We start from the raw sequence: 17,932 nt of genomic DNA, 5'->3' as shown, positions 1-17,932 counted from the left end.
ACACCCAACCCCAACCAACCAATTTTCCCTTGCAACCGTGCCTGCCTGTCCCGCATCGGACTTGTCAGCCACAAACGAGCCTGCAGCTGACGTGGACATTACCCCTCCATAAATCTTTGTCCGCGAAGCCAAGCCAAAGAAAGAAATTAAGCAATGTAAGAGTGTGTCTCAGGCAACCTGAAAAATCACATCTCTGTCATCCGCAATCGTCATTGGTGCCGGATACCAGGGATTTTACTGTACCAAACCTTCTTAGGGATGTGGAGTGCTCACGTTCAACCAAAGCCCTGTGGACTTGATACCATTTTTATCAATCGCTTTCTCAGCATATTCTATCTTGAATTATTGATGCAAATAGATATTAATGTTGCTGTACTCTCTTTAAAGCAGCACTATTTAGTTTGTTTACTGTTCACCTTTCTACCAAAATGTACAACTTCATACATACTTTCTTGATTTAATTTCTTCTGCTGCATCTCTGCCAAATTTACATCGGAAACAGGTTCCAATTCGAAACACTGACTGACAATATCTATCCATGGAAGCTGCTGAACCCACTCAGTTCTTTCAGCAACTCACTGTTTGCCCTTTATGACCTCATGAACTACCCTCTTTACTATTTACCATACTTTTATTTTGTATTTTCCTCACCCTTGAAAATATTACCCTGGAGCCCACATTGAAAACATTACTTACATCTGTGACAGAGTATATAGAGGTGTTTGGGAGATAAATTGGGAAAGGTTTGTTGGAGCAGGTCACACACAAACACTTTAAAACACAGTCATTTTACAGGAGCTTTTGCAAGCGTGCTCAGACTTATGATGGACTGTTAATTGCAAAAGGGCAACAAATGTAACAACAGGCAGTAGAAGCTTTGTCTGAAAAAGAGAATTTACTGATCTTTGCAGGCATAGAGGAGAAAAAAAAACAGGTTCTACTCTCACACAGAGAGAGAGAGAGAGCGAGAGAGAGAGAGAGAGAGAGACATTAGTTCCAGAGGGACAAGTTGGCAAGCTTTGGAAGATGGCCTGGTCAAAGGAGAGGACTGGCTGTTCAGTGTTTCCCTTGGAATAGGTGAAACAGAAAGGAACTCTGTGGTGGATGTCCTGAAACAAGAAAACCTCTCTCTCTGAAAACCAACAAGGACCCTTCTGAGTGGTAACCATTTACCTGTTAAGCACCAAAGCCTGGTGAACTTTATTAATGTTAACTTCTGTGCACAGTACAAGAATTGCCTGCAACCAGTGAGATTGGACTGTGGACCATTTTTATGGTTCATTTTATTCCCAATTTCTAAAAGGTTCTCTACCAATGAGGTTAAATTGTCTGGTTCTTTTTCAGAATATCCCTACACCTCCCCTTTTTGAACAAGCATATACCATATGTCATTCTCCACTCCTCTAATAACATGCACACCCAAGGAAGATTGTGGCCAATCCTTCAAAAATCTCTACTCTTACTTCCATAGGGGCTAACAAATTAATTAAAAAGACTGGCTGTGCACAAAATGTTTACACCCTTCAATATGAACACCCTTCTTCACGGTGTCCTAGGTATCATCACTTTCCTTGGTGTGTGTCGATACAAATATTTTAGCATATACCCATGTACAGATCACTGGGGTATCCCTCCCCTACACCCCCCCCCCCCAACATACGCCCCATCGACACGATCCACCAGGATTGTTGATTGAAGAGGCCCCGCAAAATCGTTGAGGACCCCTACCACACAACTCACTTCTAACTACACCCAGTGGGAAAGAGATGCAGGAGTATCAGAGCCAGAACCACCAGGATGAGAAACAACTTTTCCCCACAGGCAGTGAGACTGCTGAACGACTAAATGAACTGCTCATATAAACCCTCGGACACTACTATTTATTAAGAAATTTTATTTATTTTTTTATATATATATGTACTGCATGATGCATCATTTGTCTGTATGTGTGTTGTGTCTGTATGTGTGTATCGAGGGCAGGGGAATGCTGTTTTGGCAGGTTGTACTTGTGCAACCGGATAACAATCAAATTGAATTTGATGATCCCAGATTGGCCCCACTCCTTATTCCCTGCATTCTCTTTTTATACAAACACGTTTTGCATCTTTGCCCTTCTCATTTCTTCCTCCCCCCCCCCTCTAAATTCAAAACCATCTCCAAGTTTTAGTATAATTTCAGTGATTTCACACATGTGGCTGAAACAAATTTTTTGGAAAGGTGTAATGAATGTGAGAAAACAGCCTAACTTCTCACTGTTTCTTCAAATGGCCTGGACAATTGGTTGTCGTCAGGGTTGTGTGAAATCATAGACTTGGCTCTTCAGCCCATTGCATCTACACCAACAACACAGTAATGTTATCTTGTATTAGTCCCACGTCTTTACCCTCTCCACATTTTCCATATGGTTACACATAATTAGCATGAACAGACTCGTATAGGGCAGAGCCTTCAGACTGGAGGCCCTCACACATTTTTATTCTGCATTACTCTTTCTTATTCTTCAAGACCAAACTGTGACTGATGATATTGTTATTAGACTGGCTTCATCTCTGGTCCATAGGACTTCCTCATTGTAATGGAGAGGCCGTGGCCACCACAGGGTGGTGCTGCCGCGCTCCTATTCGGAGGACACATTGCATGTCAATCGAGGTCAAGCCATCAAGGTGACCCTTGCGATTGGCCCACCTAAATCACCAGGTGCTGCAGTCCAGACAGCCTGCCTGGACTCATTCCTGACCTTCACCCAATTGGCCCAGGTGAATTACCTTGGTTGACCCCTGCTGAGCTCCTGCACCTGGCTTCGAGCCATTGGCCACACCAGCCAACAGGGCCCAGACTGCCCTGAGTGATTGCCTCCCCAGTATTGCCTGAAGAACTATAAGGGGCCATGTGCCCCTTTGTTCTGCTTTTTTTGGACTCCTCATGGCACGTACATATCACCTTTTGCACTGGGTTGGGGTGAGTCCCGAGGTTAGGAAGCTAGAGCTGTGTCTGTACCGGTCAAGGGGTGGGGGCACTATTGATTCTGACTGTTGATTTTATGTATTTAAGTAATTCCCCCAGTCTCTCCCTCATTATCCAAAGTGTATATTTACCCTTTACGTATTGTGTATGTATGTATAGATCTATTTAGCATTTCCACCCTGTTGCCATGTTTGCATCCCCAAAATAAACGTGTGCTTTGTACCTCGACTTTGGTCTGGTTCTTAACATGGGATCCACACGAACCCTTACAACACTCATGAGATCTAATTTACTACAGAGGATTTAGAATACCTGCAGCATGAGGTTCTTGAAAGAGAAACTAAGCCAGGGAACTCTGGTAATCCAGCTGATATATTTAAGAGATACAGCATGGTAACAGCCCTTGTGGCCCACAAGACCATGCCACCCTGCCACCCAATAGACCCATTAACCTACAACCCCCATAACGTTTTGAAGAGTAAGAGGAAACAGGAGCACCCGGGGAAACCATCACAGACACAGAGAGAACATACATACTCCTTACAGACTATGCCAGATTTGAACCATCGTTGCTGGTGCTACAAGTGTTGCCATAACTGCTACGCTATTCCATGATGTTGCTGAAGCAAATTCTTCTGACGACTTTTATTACCTCTTTATCATTGTGCAAAGTCTAGCTCATTACAGAAATATAATTTGTTTTGGTTCTTCGAGACATTGCATATAGATTCTCATTCCCACAATGTGCTCAGATCCTTATCAATTTGGCATGTCACCAAGATTCTTGCAAATTTCTACAGGTATACTGTTGAGAGCATTTATTTGGACCAGTTACATCACTGCCTGGTATGGAGGTGGCAATACACAGGACAAAAACACGACTACAGAGGGTTATGAAGTCAGCCAGCACCATTATGTCTTCATTCTATTAAGGAAATCTACAAGAGGTGATGTCTCAAGAAAGCAGCCTCTATCTTCAAGGACCCCCACCACCACCACACCCTCTTCTCACTGCTACCATCAGGAAGGAGGTACAGGAGCCTGAAGATGAACACCCAAAGGTTCAAAAACAGCTTCTTCCCCTCTGCCATCAGATTTATGAACAGACAATGAACCATGGACACGACCTCACTTTCTCTTCTTTTGCACTAATTTAAAAAAAAATGTAACATAGCAATTTTGCACCTTAAATGCTGCCACAAAACAACATTCATGACAATAAATTCTGATTCTGAATTTACCTCATCATACCATTCAAGTGGTAAGGCTGGATTTCATTTCTGCATAGATTTAACAAAATCTTATGACCAGTAAAGTCAAATAAAATTACAACCATCTTAACAATTGAATTAATCAACCTTCTGTTCATTCAGAGTGGCAGCTCTCCACATTAGCTTGCTACGCTGACTACTTCCACACGGTGCTGTTCATGTGGCTGAGCCTAGAATGCTAAAATTCCCTGGCCATGGTTGGGGAAGCAGATGGCCATAATGGACAACTCAAAGAAACCCTGTGCTTTAATGTCATGCCTGGAAGTTACATCATGTCAGTTTAAGTAGCAACACCTTGGGGTCGCCAAGTGAAAGACACACATTGTAGAAGGAAAGAAATGCTGATATTCTGAGAGATGGCAATGATTCTCAGTTCCAGAATTGTTGGCACAGCTCAGTGTCTGGGCATCTGAACAGCTTGTAATCTGCTATAACATAAACTGCACTACCTTGAAACCTACAAGAAAAGACATGAACATTGGTCAATTCTCCAATGAAGAAGCAAGAGCTCTGATCTTAGGTAGCGGCAAATAGAGCTAAATTTACTGGAACAGATTGAAGATCTGCGGAGGCACATAGAGACTTTGGCTGCCCTTCGCAAATGAAAGCAGCTGCTCAGCTGCACAAGGATCCATACCAAAGGCATCTATGTGAGATTCTGCTGCAAGACGGCAGCCAACATCATAAAGGACTCCCATCATCCTAGTCAAGTAGAAGCCTGAAGTCCATCAGTGCCAGGTTTAAGAACAGTTTTTCATCCAACAGCGATCAGGCTCTTGAACTCCCCCGTACTACCCTAACCATAACCTGGTCTGGACCAGAAAATAATATTTCTGCTCTGCTGAAATGTCACTTCTTTTTTATTGCATAAATGCAACAGCAGATATTTATGATTTCATATTTATTACCTACTTTTTCTGTTTTGGCATATTGTGGTTCTTTAATTTTTATTATTGAAATGTACCTGCTTTCCTGCTGCAAGAAAGAAGCTTGTTGCATCTGTGCATTGTACTGACGTGTACATCAATTAATCTCACTGACATTAAATCCTTCATGCTTTGGCATTTAAATACACTTAATGAGGCAGCCTCGACTGCTTCATTGGGTAGGGAATTCCACAGATATACTATCTCTGGGAGAAGCAGTTCCTCCTCATGTATCTTAAATCTACTCCCCCAAGAGGCTATGTCCTCTAGATCTAATCTTACCTGCCAGTGGAAGCAACGTCTCGGCATCTATTATCTACTCCTTTCACAATTTCGTAGGTCTCCTGGCAAGATCCACCCTCATCCTTTAAAGTTTAATTACATAGTCTCAGGCTAGTCAATTTCTGCTTCATTTCCAGAATCAATCTGCTGAATGTCCTCTGCCTCCGACAACAGTACCGTATGTCCTTTCTCAAGTAAGGAGACCAGAACTGCACACAGTCCTCCAGGCACAGTCTTACCACTCACTTGTACAAGTAGACCAGCTGAACTTCACTGCTCTTAAATTAAATCCCTCAAGCAATGACGGACAACATCCTATTTGCCTCTTGATTACCTGCAACACCTGCAAACAGTTGGAGCTGGACAATAAAAAATTGGCCTTGTTATTGATTTAAGTAAAAACCCCTGATATATTACTTACAAACACATTCATCAGACATACTCACTATTGAATGAATGTATGATCTGCATACTTACTTGCTCCCAGATACGTATATATTCTACACATACATTCATCCCTGATGTATGCATTTCCAATCACACTCTTATCCACACGTTTCCAATGAACCTTCCTGCCATCTGTGGGGGGGGGAGGGTATTTCACACACAGTCAGCCTTGCAGATGCACACATTTCTCACCCAATCATTCATTTGCTGATGAGTGTTTATCACATCCACTGATGCGCACATTCCCCACATGCTCTCGTTCCTGGATCTGAACCTCTCTCGCGCACTATCATCCTCTATTTCCCCCTCCTCTCACTCCATGTGGAGAGTATTTTTCCGTACATGCACGCACATTTGGTGAATTTCCCACACATTCAAGCACTCTCCATTCTTTACATCTCCCATCCATGAATCCAACCCTGTGGTGGGCACATCTCACATGAACCTGTCCACTCATGTTTAAATTCCTCACACAGACTATCACCCACTCTTCTGTGAATTTTCCACACAACACTCATGCTTTGGTTTGCATCATGCTCTCACACACACCCCTCCACCCTCCCCGGCTGTCAGTGTGCCTTTCTGAATGTGCGTGCATAATTGTCTTCAAAGTGCTTGCTGCCGGTTTACACACCTGGACTTGCTGGAAATGTTTCATGGAGGTGCTGGTTTTATTTACCTCCAGTCATCGTTGGAAAGATTGAACAGGATGTTCATCTCCTCGTCCTCCTGCAGCAGGCGGTAGGCTGAGCTCACATGGTGACTCTCCAGTACGGCCCGGTCATTGTACAAAATAGCGGAATCAGATCTGTCAAGTAAAGGCCAAACTGTATTAAGCGATACTGTTTGAAGTAAGACAAGCTAATTGATTGATGTGGTATGAAAATGGCTTTTACAAAGAAAGCTTCTTTTGCATTGATATTTTTTAAATTTATTTACAATCCAAATTATTTAAAATCTGAAATAAATGTTGCATTTAAGGGATGCTGAATTCTTGCTACCACACTGCTCCTGCGTCCAGGCTTCAGATCCTGATTTCTCTGACCGTCCACGTGGAGTTTCCACATTCTTTTTATGACTGTGTGGGTTCTCCCCCTCCACTATCCCCACCCTCCACCCCACCCAGGTTCTGGCTTCCTCCCACATCCCGAAGTAAATGAATTTGTTACTGCGAAAGACGGCAAGAGAATCAGGGTTGATGATATTGTGCGAGAGAGAGTAGGTTACGGGGCAACGTTGGTGGAATTGGACTGATTGGAATCTCTGAATGGGCCTGATGTCTCCAATGTTGTAAGAAAATATGCAAAGTATTCTTTAAAAATAATCTTTGTTTTCCTTTCTATAGGATGTTATCATTAACTGCACTTGAAAGGAAGGCTGATTAGCCATTTTCTTCAACTGGTGCAGTTCTTCTAGGAGGGGAGAGATCCAAGAATTAGAAACAATAATGAGGAAGTAAGAATAAATTTCAAGTCTTGTTTTCATGTGCCCACTGCCTTTATGTTCTTAAAATAATCTTTAATTCAGTAAATAGGTCAAAGGACCTTACCTTCAAATATTAATATCAACTTTTATGATTAGCCTCAATGTATTAAAATCTGTTATTGTTAATATGAACACAATTATATCAGCAGAGGAGGGGAGGGAACTGCTAAATTACTGCTGAGTACTGTCTTAAATTTTCCCAAAATTTAAATTTAGACATACAGCACGGTAACAGGCCTTTCCAGCTCACGAGCCCATGCCATCCCCAAAATGTATCAATTAACCTACAAACCCTGTACATTTTAAAGGGTGGGAGGAAACCAGGACACCCAGAGGAAAACTTGCGCAAACACAGGGCAAACGTACATACTCCTTAGAGACAGCACTGGATTTGAACCTGGGTCATTGGCGACATACTGTAATTCTCTTTCTTCTTTGGCTTGGCGTCGCGGACGAAGATTTATGGAGGGGGTAAATGTCCACGTCAGCTGCAGGCTCGTTTGTGGCTGACAAGTCTGATGCGGGTCAGGCAGACACAGTTGCAGCGGTTGCAGGGGAAAATTGGTGGGTTGGGGTTGGGTGTTGGGTTTTTCCTCCTTTGTCTTTTGTCAGTGAGGTGGGCTCTGCAGTCTTCTTCAAAGGAGGTTGCTGCCCGCCGAACTGTGAGGTGCCAAGATGTACATTTGGAGGCGATATCAGCCCACTGGCGGTGGTCAATGTGGCAGGCACCAAGAGATTTCTTTAGGCAGTCCTTGTACCTCTTCTTTGGTGCACCTCTCTCACGGTGGCCAGTGGAGAGCTCGCCGTATAACACGATCTTGGGAAGGCGATGGTCCTCCATTCTGGAGACGTGACCCACCCAGCGCAGCTGGATCTTCAGCAGCGTAGACTCGATTCAGTCGGCCTCTGCCATCTCGAGTACTTCGACGTTAGGGATGAAGGCGCTCCAATGAATGTTGAGGATGGAGCGGAGACAACGCTGGTGGAAGCGTTCTAGGAGCCGTAGGTGATGCCGGTAGAGGACCCATGATTCGGAGCCGAACAGGAGTGTGGGTATGACAACGGCTCTGTATACGCTTATCTTTGTGAGGTTTTTCAGTTGGTTGTTTTTCCAGACTCTTTTGTGTAGTCTTCCAAAGGCGCTATTTGCCTTGGCGAGTCTGTTGTCTATCTCATTGTAGATCCTTGCACCTGATGAAATGGTGCAGCTGAGATAGGTAAACTGGTTGACCGTTTTGAGTTTTGTGTGCCCGACATACTAACTGCATCATGAAAACCAGATGATTGGGTGTACCCAAAAGGTAGCTGCTTAGAAAGCAATTCCGGCAAAGTAAAATCGTAAAATAAAACATGGTAAACATGGTGGTGGTTTTATGGTCAACAACGAGAGATGAAAAGAAGACAACAGTTCAAATCGAAAAAAAACTCAGCAGATAGTGAGTAAGGCTGGGCTCTCAGGCATCCGAAAAGGGATAGGTTTGATTCTAGAGTTTACAGATTTTAAATTTATTGTCAGAGTACATTCATGACATCATATACAACTCTGAGATTCATTTTTCCTATAAGTATGGCAGAATTACCATGAATTGATCGTACAAAAATAAACTGTGCATAGCCTGTAAACAATCAAAAGAATGGTAAACAGATAATGAATGCAAACAAACTGACTGTGCAATACAGGGAGAGCAAAGAAAATCAATAAAGTACACAAGTAAAAGTCCTTAAATGAATCCCAGATTGAGTTTGTTGTTGAGGGCTCTGATGGTGGAGGGGTAGCAGCTGTTCCTGAACCCGGTGGTGTGAGTCTTGTGGCATCAATAACATCTTTCCTGATGGCAGCAGCAAGAACAGACTGTGTGCTAGGTCTTTGATGATTATTGCTGCCCTCCAATGGCAGCGTTCCCTGCAGATGTACTCAATAGCGGGTTGGGCTTCGCCTGTGATGACCTGGGCTGTGGCCATTGATAATTTGTCCATTACAAATTGACCATTGATGAACCACCAATAATTCTAATACTTTCTGATACCACTCATTTATGATACCTGCTTACTGGAACAGAAACACATATTTTTGGTTCAAAGTAAATCTCATAATGAAATCTTGGCTTCTGAATGACTCCGTTCAAGATCAATGCTCCGATCAATGCTCCCATCATTTCAAAATTAATTCTCATAAAAGGCAAATGATTTGTCCCTCCCAACTTGTTGGCCAATCGTGATAAAGTCAATTCACACAAGTCCAGAGTGATGACTGTGGGTGAACATTCAATTTTGAATGTATGTCTATGGAAAAAAAAACACACCGGCAGAGCAATGAAAGTGAATTATTATTTCCACTTCACACGGTGTTTGATATATTGATATTTCATCAAGAACAAATGGAGCAGTAAGAGATGTTGGTCCATCAAAATGTTCCATCCTGCAAATGTACTGCATCATCAGATCTCCCCCAGAGAATTGGTGTTTGAATGATGCAGCAATTGCTCAGATGATGTGCAAATGGGAGATGGAATGAGGTTTACAGAATCAGTCTTTCAGTGTAAAAGCTTAATCTCCACAAAACCCAATGCAAAATCAACACTTGGCCAATTTATTTTTGCAGTGCAAACAGACCAAATGGTGACCTTCAATTTCTTCTCAGGATGCGGATAATTTGAGTAAGCGCAGAACTGATTAATGCCTATTCAAAGAGGAGAGATGAAAGACAGTTTTCCTGAACCAACATTATAAGGATATAAACATATTTAGCCAACTGAGCATCTTGCTAAATTGTTTCAGAGTACAATGAAGAGACATGAGTGGGCCAAGCAGAAAAGGCAGTAGGTTACTTCCCTTTAAAAAAAACATTAGTGAGAGTTGGCAGCTTCTAGAATTTGTTTAATGGATGCTAGCTGTCAATTGAGTAAATGCACTCAAGACAATTTCACAACCTGCCACCCTAGAATCTAAACTCAAGATCTTTCTGTCCTTTGTTTAAAATACAGAGATTTCAATGCAGCACTTTGTAATCACTGACCTGATGACTTGCTAACTATCAAGTGTGGTACGGCTGAAAGTTAGCAATGAGAACTTTCGCATCATCTGCATTACTAACCTTGTTTACCCCACAAGGTCATCAAGTGAAGCCTGGTGGGCATAAGCGTCTGATAACGTTGACAAGACCAAGACCTATTCTTCTTCTTCTTTGGCTTGGCTTCGCGGACGAAGATTTATGGAGGGGGTAAATGTCCACATCAGCTGCAGGCTCGTTTGTGGCTGACAAGTCCGATGCGGGACAGGCAGGCACGGTTGCAGCGGTTGCAGGGGAAAATTGGTGGGTTGGGGTTGGGTTTTTCCTCCTTTGTCTTTTGTCAGTGAGATGGGCTCTGCGGTCTTCTTCAAAGGAGGTTGCTGCCCGCCGAACTGTGAGGCGCTAAGATGTACGGTTTGAGACGATATCAGCCCACTGGCGGTGGTCAATGTGGCAGGCACCAAGAGATTTCTTTAGGCAGTCTTTGTACCTCTTCTTTGGTGCACCTCTGTCACGGTGGCCAGTGGAGAGCTCGCCGTATAACACGAACTTGGGAAGGCGATGGTCCTCCATTCTGGAGACGTGACCCACCCAGCGCAGCTGGATCTTCAGCAGCGTGGACTTGATGCTGTCGGCCTCAGCCATCTCGAGTACTTCGACGTTAGGGATGAAGGCGCTCCAATGAATGTTGAGGATGGAGCGGAGACAACGCTGGTGGAAGCGTTCTAGGAGCCGTAGGTGATGCCGGTAGAGGATCCTCTACAGACCTATACTAAGGTTGATGGAAATGCCAGTAGCTTTCAGCTAGTTTGGGCATGAACCTTTAATGGATTTACTTGTTTCTCTAAAGGATCTCTTAATTTTCCGTCGTTAGTGTTGAGTAAAAGCACAAAAGTCGAGAAAAATGTGATAGAAAATGAGAACTGAACAGATTATGCTTTGGATTGTACAACATTATCAAGTTTTAAAAAATTAACCCTTGCACTTCAATGAATAGATTAGGAATTTTCAAAAGGGACAGCTTTTCTAGAGGAGAGTAAATTGTTAATCTATGTGTTACCTGGTCTGAATATGGAAATTATTCGTCGTTCCAGTATGTTCATAATCATGAATAGCAGCGGCAAATATCATGGCAAAGATTTCTAGTTCAGTCATCCAGTGCTGCAAAACAAATTAGATAGAAAATGGATTCACAGGGTTTCCCTGCAGATTCAAAGTGATACCCTCTATCATTACTGTCCTATTGTAGCATGAATCTGGCTTTACACCAGGGAAAAATACATTTTCAGAGAAATTCAGAAGTATTTGCACCTGGAGAATGCAATTTCTTATTTCTAAGCATTGATTCAGCATCAAAGGTTGTGTACAATATCAGAGTGCATACAGTTTCTGGTAATAATACATCATGGAGTCTAAGAGAGATACAATACTGAATCTAGTTCTTCAGTCCATCAAGACCCTGCCAACAAAGCACTTGTCTTGACATTAAAACTACCCTAACTGCAGGTGGGAAGGAACTGGGCCAGCGGGAAGGAGATCCAGTTTCCTTCCACCTGCCACGAATGTGCGATTTGCCAGGTAAATTCATCGCTAGAGTAAAAACACTGAAAAGCTGGAGAGCTCAGCAGGTCTCGAAGCATCCACAAGTGTCTGCAGGCTTTTGTTTTCCTCTCAATTCATTGCAATAAATTGGCTTGAGATAGTGGATGAGTGGAATAGGGGGAGGGGAGGCAATACATTTCTCCTAAGATTTAGGTTTTGGTTTGATTTATTTGGGTGCAGTATCAGCGCTATTTTTCTGCTACCTTGAAGTGACTGGTGTAAGTAATCCAATCTCAAAATTGTAAGAGGGCAGGGTCACTGATGATCATGAGCTTTGCGCCAGCTCTGGGTTCCTGATCTCCTCTAACTTTTCTTTGATCAACCTTGTGCAGCGACATCACCAATGTCGGCCTTTGCCAAGAGGTAATTCCTAGGAGTCAACATGATCATTCTTCTCCGTTTATCAGATTCCAGCACTGGCAGTTTTCGTTTCCATTTATCACCCTCCACCTACCTTCTCCAGTTTCACCCTGTACAACTCATCTTCCTCCACCTAACCCTCTATTTTACTTTCGTCCCTCTCCCCCCCCCCCCCCCCCCATTTTACATCACCTAGCAATCAATTGCCTCTGTTTTATAACTCCAGCCCTTACCCTCCCCATCTGTCTGTCATCCCTGGTTCACTAATCTCTGACTAGTCCCCTGTCCGACCCCCTTGTCCTCACTATTCCCCCTCTGTATTCTCAGTCTTGATTAAGAGTCCTAACCTGATATGCTGAAATGACAACCATACCTTTTCCCCTGCTTCTCAACCTGCCAAATTCCTCCAGTAGATTGACTTTTCAAGTCAAGTTTATTGTTAACTGATTGCACAAGTACAACCTGTCGAAACAATGTTCTCCAGTCCTCAGTGCAAAACATGCAGTCATACAACCAGACATAACACACATACATACAGACAAACAATACATATGCAGGACAAGTATTTCATCTATACAAATAAATATTGTTTCATGAATATGAGAGTCTCGAATGGTCAGTGTGAGCAGTTCCTTTGATCGTTCACCATTCTCACTGTCCGTGGGAAGAAGCTGTTCCTCGGCCTGGTGGTGCTGGCTCTGATCCTCCTGTATCTCTTCCCTGAAAGGGGCAGCTGAAAGATGCTGTGTGCAAGGTGGAAGGGGTCCTCAATGATTTTCAGACCACAATCCCAGGAGATCACATCAATGTGGGGGAGGGAGACTCAAGTCATCCCAAGATTTTATAAGTTTACAGTTTACAACACGGAAACAGGCCATATCGGCCCTACAAGTCCGTGCCGGTTCACTTGAACAATTCCACTAGCTCCCCCCTCGCCCATACCCCTCCAACCTCCTCATATCCATGTAAACATCCAACCTTCTCTTAAATGACAGAATGGACCCTGCCACAACTCTCTCCTATGGAAGATCATTCCATTCTGCCACCACTCGGTGAGTAAAGAAGCATCCTCTAACATTTTTCCTAAAGTTTTTCCCCCTTACCCTTAACTTATGCTCTCTTGTTCCAACCTCCCCTGCCCTCAGGGTAAAGAGTCTACTCACATCTAGTCTATCTATTCCCTTCATAATCTTAAATACCTCTATCAAATCCCCTCTCAACTGTCTGCGTTCCAATGAATGAAGTCCTAGTCTTCTTAATATTTTTCCGTACTCAAGATGCTGTAAGCCAGGCAACATCCATATGAATCTTTTCTGCACCTTCTCCACCTTATCTATATCCTTTCAATAATTTGGAGACCAGAACTGAACACAATACTCCAAATCTGGCTTCACCAATGCCTTAAATAGTCGCAGCATCACCTCCCAGCACCTATACTTTATACTATGATTTATGAAGGCCAGCATAACATATGCCTTCTTAACCACCCTCTCTACATGGGAATCCACCTTCAGTGAACTCTGTCCATAACCCCCAGGTTCCTCTGCGTACCGCAATGCCCTCCCGTTAACTGCACAAGTCCTATTCTGGTTATTTTTTTTCCGAAATGCAGCACCTCACAGTTGTCTACATTAAATTCCATCTGCCATCTTTCAGCCAACTTTTCCAAACAATCCAAATCCTTCTGTAATCCAAGAGAACCTTCCTCACTATCCACCACTCTGCCTACTTTTGTATATTTGCTTACCCAGTTAACCACCCACTCCTCCAAATCATTAATATAAATGATTAACAACAGGGGACCCAGTACCGATCCCTGAGGCACACTGCTCGTCACAGGCTTCCATCCTGACAGACAGTTGTCCACCATGACTCTCTGCTGTCTATCTTCCAGCCACCTCTGAACCCATCTCACTTTCTCTCTATTTATCCCTAGTGACTGAACCTTCCTTACTAACCTTACATGCGCAACCTTATCAAAAGCTTTACTAAAATCCAAATAGATCACATCAACTGCCCAACCTTCATCCACTTTTCTTATCACTTCTTTGCTCCTGGTTTCAGCATATGCAGTCTTTTGTGTTAATATCAGTGAGAATATACTGCATCAGGGTGTGTATATTTACAGATTTAGGGCACATGTCCTGTTCTACGATTTGAACTTCATCAGTTTGTGAGCAACTTACCTGAACGCGTACCTGCTTTCTGTGTCACTTCGGTACTGTATTCCGTTAATGGTCACAAAATCTGTACCCTGCGTCAGTAGGTATTCTGATAAATACCCAGCTTGTAAACAATCCCTTTGCCCCAGCGAATCTAGCTATGATCCACCCATACACACAAATCCTACATTAATCCCTACTTTACACTTTCATAAACCAGCCCTACTCACCTGCACACTCAGAACAACTTACAATAGTCAATTAACCTACCAACCAGCAAATAGTTGAAGGTAGGAGGAAACCGGAGTACTCGGAGGAAACCAAAGCAGTCACAGGGGACCACATGCAAACTCCACACAGACAGCGCTGGAAGTTAGGAATGAACCTGGAGGGTCAGGCGCTGGGAGGGAACAGATCTTCAAGTTACACCACTGAGCAGGCAGTGTGCCCCTCAGACTGTAAGGTACATCAGTGAGCATACAATGCTTTGTGAATACCTCTTCAGAGACTGCTATTACTACCAGTGAATTTGCATAGTGCACACACACAGGACCAGAAATTTGTTTCACCTGAAACAGCACACTAGAGCATGAATGGACTGCAGCCATGACCAGTAACTACGTTCTATCATACACAAAGTATTTTGTGTGATAAAATCAACTGTACAAGCGTAAAAGCACACAAAGGCTCTTCCTCTCTGACCTCCAACAGTTTATCTCTTTTAAACTGCCACCCCTCTCCCCCCCCCCACCCACCCCATCACAATGCAAGTCTTCTACTATGTGATGCTTTTACCATGGGGAAAAGATTCTAAATGTCTATCTTAATAGATCACAGAAGAAGGGGTGGGCGGAGGGGGTTGGCAATTGAGCAGAGAGAAGTGCAGAGGAGAATACAGGGAGTTGGGGGCAGCAAAGTTCAGCCTGGAGTAGAACTGAAGCAAGAGGCAGGATCAGGGAAGGAAACTCTGCTTCACACATTGTGAGGGAAGGAGATCCAAGATAGGATCAGGCCAGGTGATGTGACTGAAGATGTCAACAGAAAGTTTGGGACTAGGGTGTGGAGTTGTGGTAAACCTCGGCAAGGAAAATACTTCAAGGCAGACCCAGAGCAAGAAAATGCTGGAGAGTTACTGTCTCCTTTAACAGTCGCCAAAACAGGTTTCAACACTCCTGATAACTCCTGCTTTGGTATGTGCTGGCAGCACTGACAGGCCTTAAATGCGTAAATAATTTTGTATGCCAAGGCATCTGTTACATTTTGCTTGATGTCATTGCAGTCTTTGTGTGCACATATAATCTACACATAAAAGACCAAAGTCTAATTTATTTTTGAATGCTATCCTAAATTCGATTGCACTTTAGAACACAGAACAGTACAGCACTGGATCAAACTTTTCTGCCTATGTGCCAAACATCATGGCCAAATTAAACCAAAGCTCTCTGCTTGCAAATTCCCTGCATATTCATGTGTCCGCTAGTGCAGTCCCAGAGGGCCACTGGTGCAGACCTGGGAGAGCAGGGAGCGAAGATGCAGTGCTGCTCTGCAGGATCCTACCATCCAGCTCCAAAACTGACGGCTACGTGCAGGCTTTAAATGGTCCATTAAATCCTGCAACTTAGGAGGTCTGTTCCCAAGGTGGCAAAGGCTGTGCTGGGCAACATACCATGAAGAGTGGCAGACTCCAGGGGAGCAGTGGATGGTTGCAGGCCACCAGAAACGGGGAGAGTTGAGGAGGAGAAGCATAGGAGACAAACTTACAGGACAGTGACCACAGCAGGGTACCAGTGAGGGGCTCAATGGCTGGAAGACCAACACAAGCTTCAGCCTGTTGGAAACTTGTGGTCGAAGTATTCACACAGACTATGGGCTGCTGGAGATGGGCTCATAGGAACCAGGTATTGGAGCCAGGATTCATGAGGGTGCTGAGGGAAAAAAGCACCCCCGAAGGGCCTTGGGTGCTGAAAGCTTCCTGATCGTATTGGAGGTTTGGATCTGGAGCTCTGGTTGCCAATGGTTTAAACGAGGTCTAGGTGGCTGCAGACTGCTGGAGGCAAATCCACGGACTCTTGGTGATTCTGACGGCACTCTCTCTTGCTTCTCCTATTGTTATGGGTGCCGGGAAACCCTCTTGGTGAGCTTTGCCTTACGGCAGACAAAAGTTGAAATATATCATGTACAGTATATTACATTTTAATGTATTATTATGTGACAATAAAAGGAACAAGAGCTTTTTAAATAGGACTGTTGGATCTGCTCCCACCACAACGCCTGGCAGCCTATTCAAGTCCCCAACCAATCTGTGTTTAAAAAATCTGCTGGAGGAATTTAGAATGTCAAGCATCATCAGTTGAAGATTTTAAAAAAATGTCAATGTTTCAGGCCAGAACCCTTCATCAGGACAGTGAGTATACAAGAGAGATAGCTGGTGTAATGTGGACAGGCTGGTTGGGACGGTTTGGATAGGAAGGGGGAACTGGTGAATTGGGTAGGGGAATGACAGCAGTTGATTGGCAGGTGCCAGATGGAGGGAGAGAGAAGCAAGAGGAAACAAAAGGGGTGAGTTGCAAGATGAACCCTGGCTGGTCCTGAACTGGGAGGCTTGGAAACGGAGCTGGAATCCACATATTATCAATTTTCAACGAAGACAATACAGGAGTAGGTCTCGGTTTGACAACTTCGGTTTGATGCTTTGAAAAGCAGCTTTTTCCGGCAAGAGCAAGCCACCACAATGCAGCTTATTGAATTACAGCCGAATTAATGGTTAGCTCACAGAACTGCAATCTTTTTTTTGGATCAATGTAAAAGATAGAAAAGTCGTCATGGCCTTTGACTTTTGTGTATTAGGTACACAAAAGCAATTTACAGATGATTACCCCACAGTACTTACCACAACACCAGTTCTCAGCAAAAGAGAATGAACAGTCTGTGTAACATCTGCTGCATGGAGTAGGTTATGATAGGGATTTTTGTACTTTGTATATCCAACTTCCAGAGCTTCAATTAATGACACGAGGGATGAAATAGGAATCTGAAAGGAAAGAAAGGATCAAATGAACAAAGGTTCACCTCAAATATTCATCCTCTTCAACAGTAAAGAAAGCATCCATAGAGAATGCTGATATCCGAACTGTTTTATTGGTTTACAGTGATCAGATTGATATGAGGCTGAGACAGTCTCTCAGAGACACAGCTAAAACTCAGCTGCATGGAGGAAAATAAAACTCAAAAAGATATAGGAGAAAATATCAGCAAACACAAAAATTGATGAACAAATTACCCTCATTCTGCTCTGCCTTTGAGATACTTCAAATACAAAGTCAGCGTCAGAACACGTCCAATCAAGGGGCATCAGGGTAACCGTGGGGTGGGGGGGGGGGGCACTGTTTTTTTCAGTGGCGTCGGACCAGGGGTAGGGGGGAA

The 17,932-nt window shown here is 43.6% G+C and overlaps 1 protein-coding gene across 2 annotated transcripts in view; it reads right to left on the bottom strand.

Moving 5' to 3' along the window:
* The window catches only part of LOC138752606 (dual specificity calcium/calmodulin-dependent 3',5'-cyclic nucleotide phosphodiesterase 1A-like), a 242,789-nt gene that overhangs the window by 70,949 nt on the left and 153,908 nt on the right, over nucleotides 1-17,932 (bottom strand). For both annotated transcript variants that reach the window (XM_069915385.1, XM_069915384.1), the window contains exons 7-9: nucleotides 17,400-17,540; nucleotides 11,446-11,546; nucleotides 6,570-6,698 (exon numbers count right to left, since the gene is read on the bottom strand). In XM_069915385.1, the coding sequence (XP_069771486.1) occupies nucleotides 6,570-6,698; nucleotides 11,446-11,546; nucleotides 17,400-17,540 (371 nt within the window). The remainder of the gene's footprint in view (nucleotides 1-6,569; nucleotides 6,699-11,445; nucleotides 11,547-17,399; nucleotides 17,541-17,932) is intronic.

The sequence above is a fragment of the Narcine bancroftii genome, chromosome 2 (assembly GCF_036971445.1).
Source record: "Narcine bancroftii isolate sNarBan1 chromosome 2, sNarBan1.hap1, whole genome shotgun sequence".
NCBI classification, from domain to species: Eukaryota; Metazoa; Chordata; class Chondrichthyes; order Torpediniformes; family Narcinidae; genus Narcine; species Narcine bancroftii.
The sequence above is the reverse complement of the archived record's forward strand: the minus strand, read 5'-3'. Positions and strand labels throughout refer to the sequence as shown.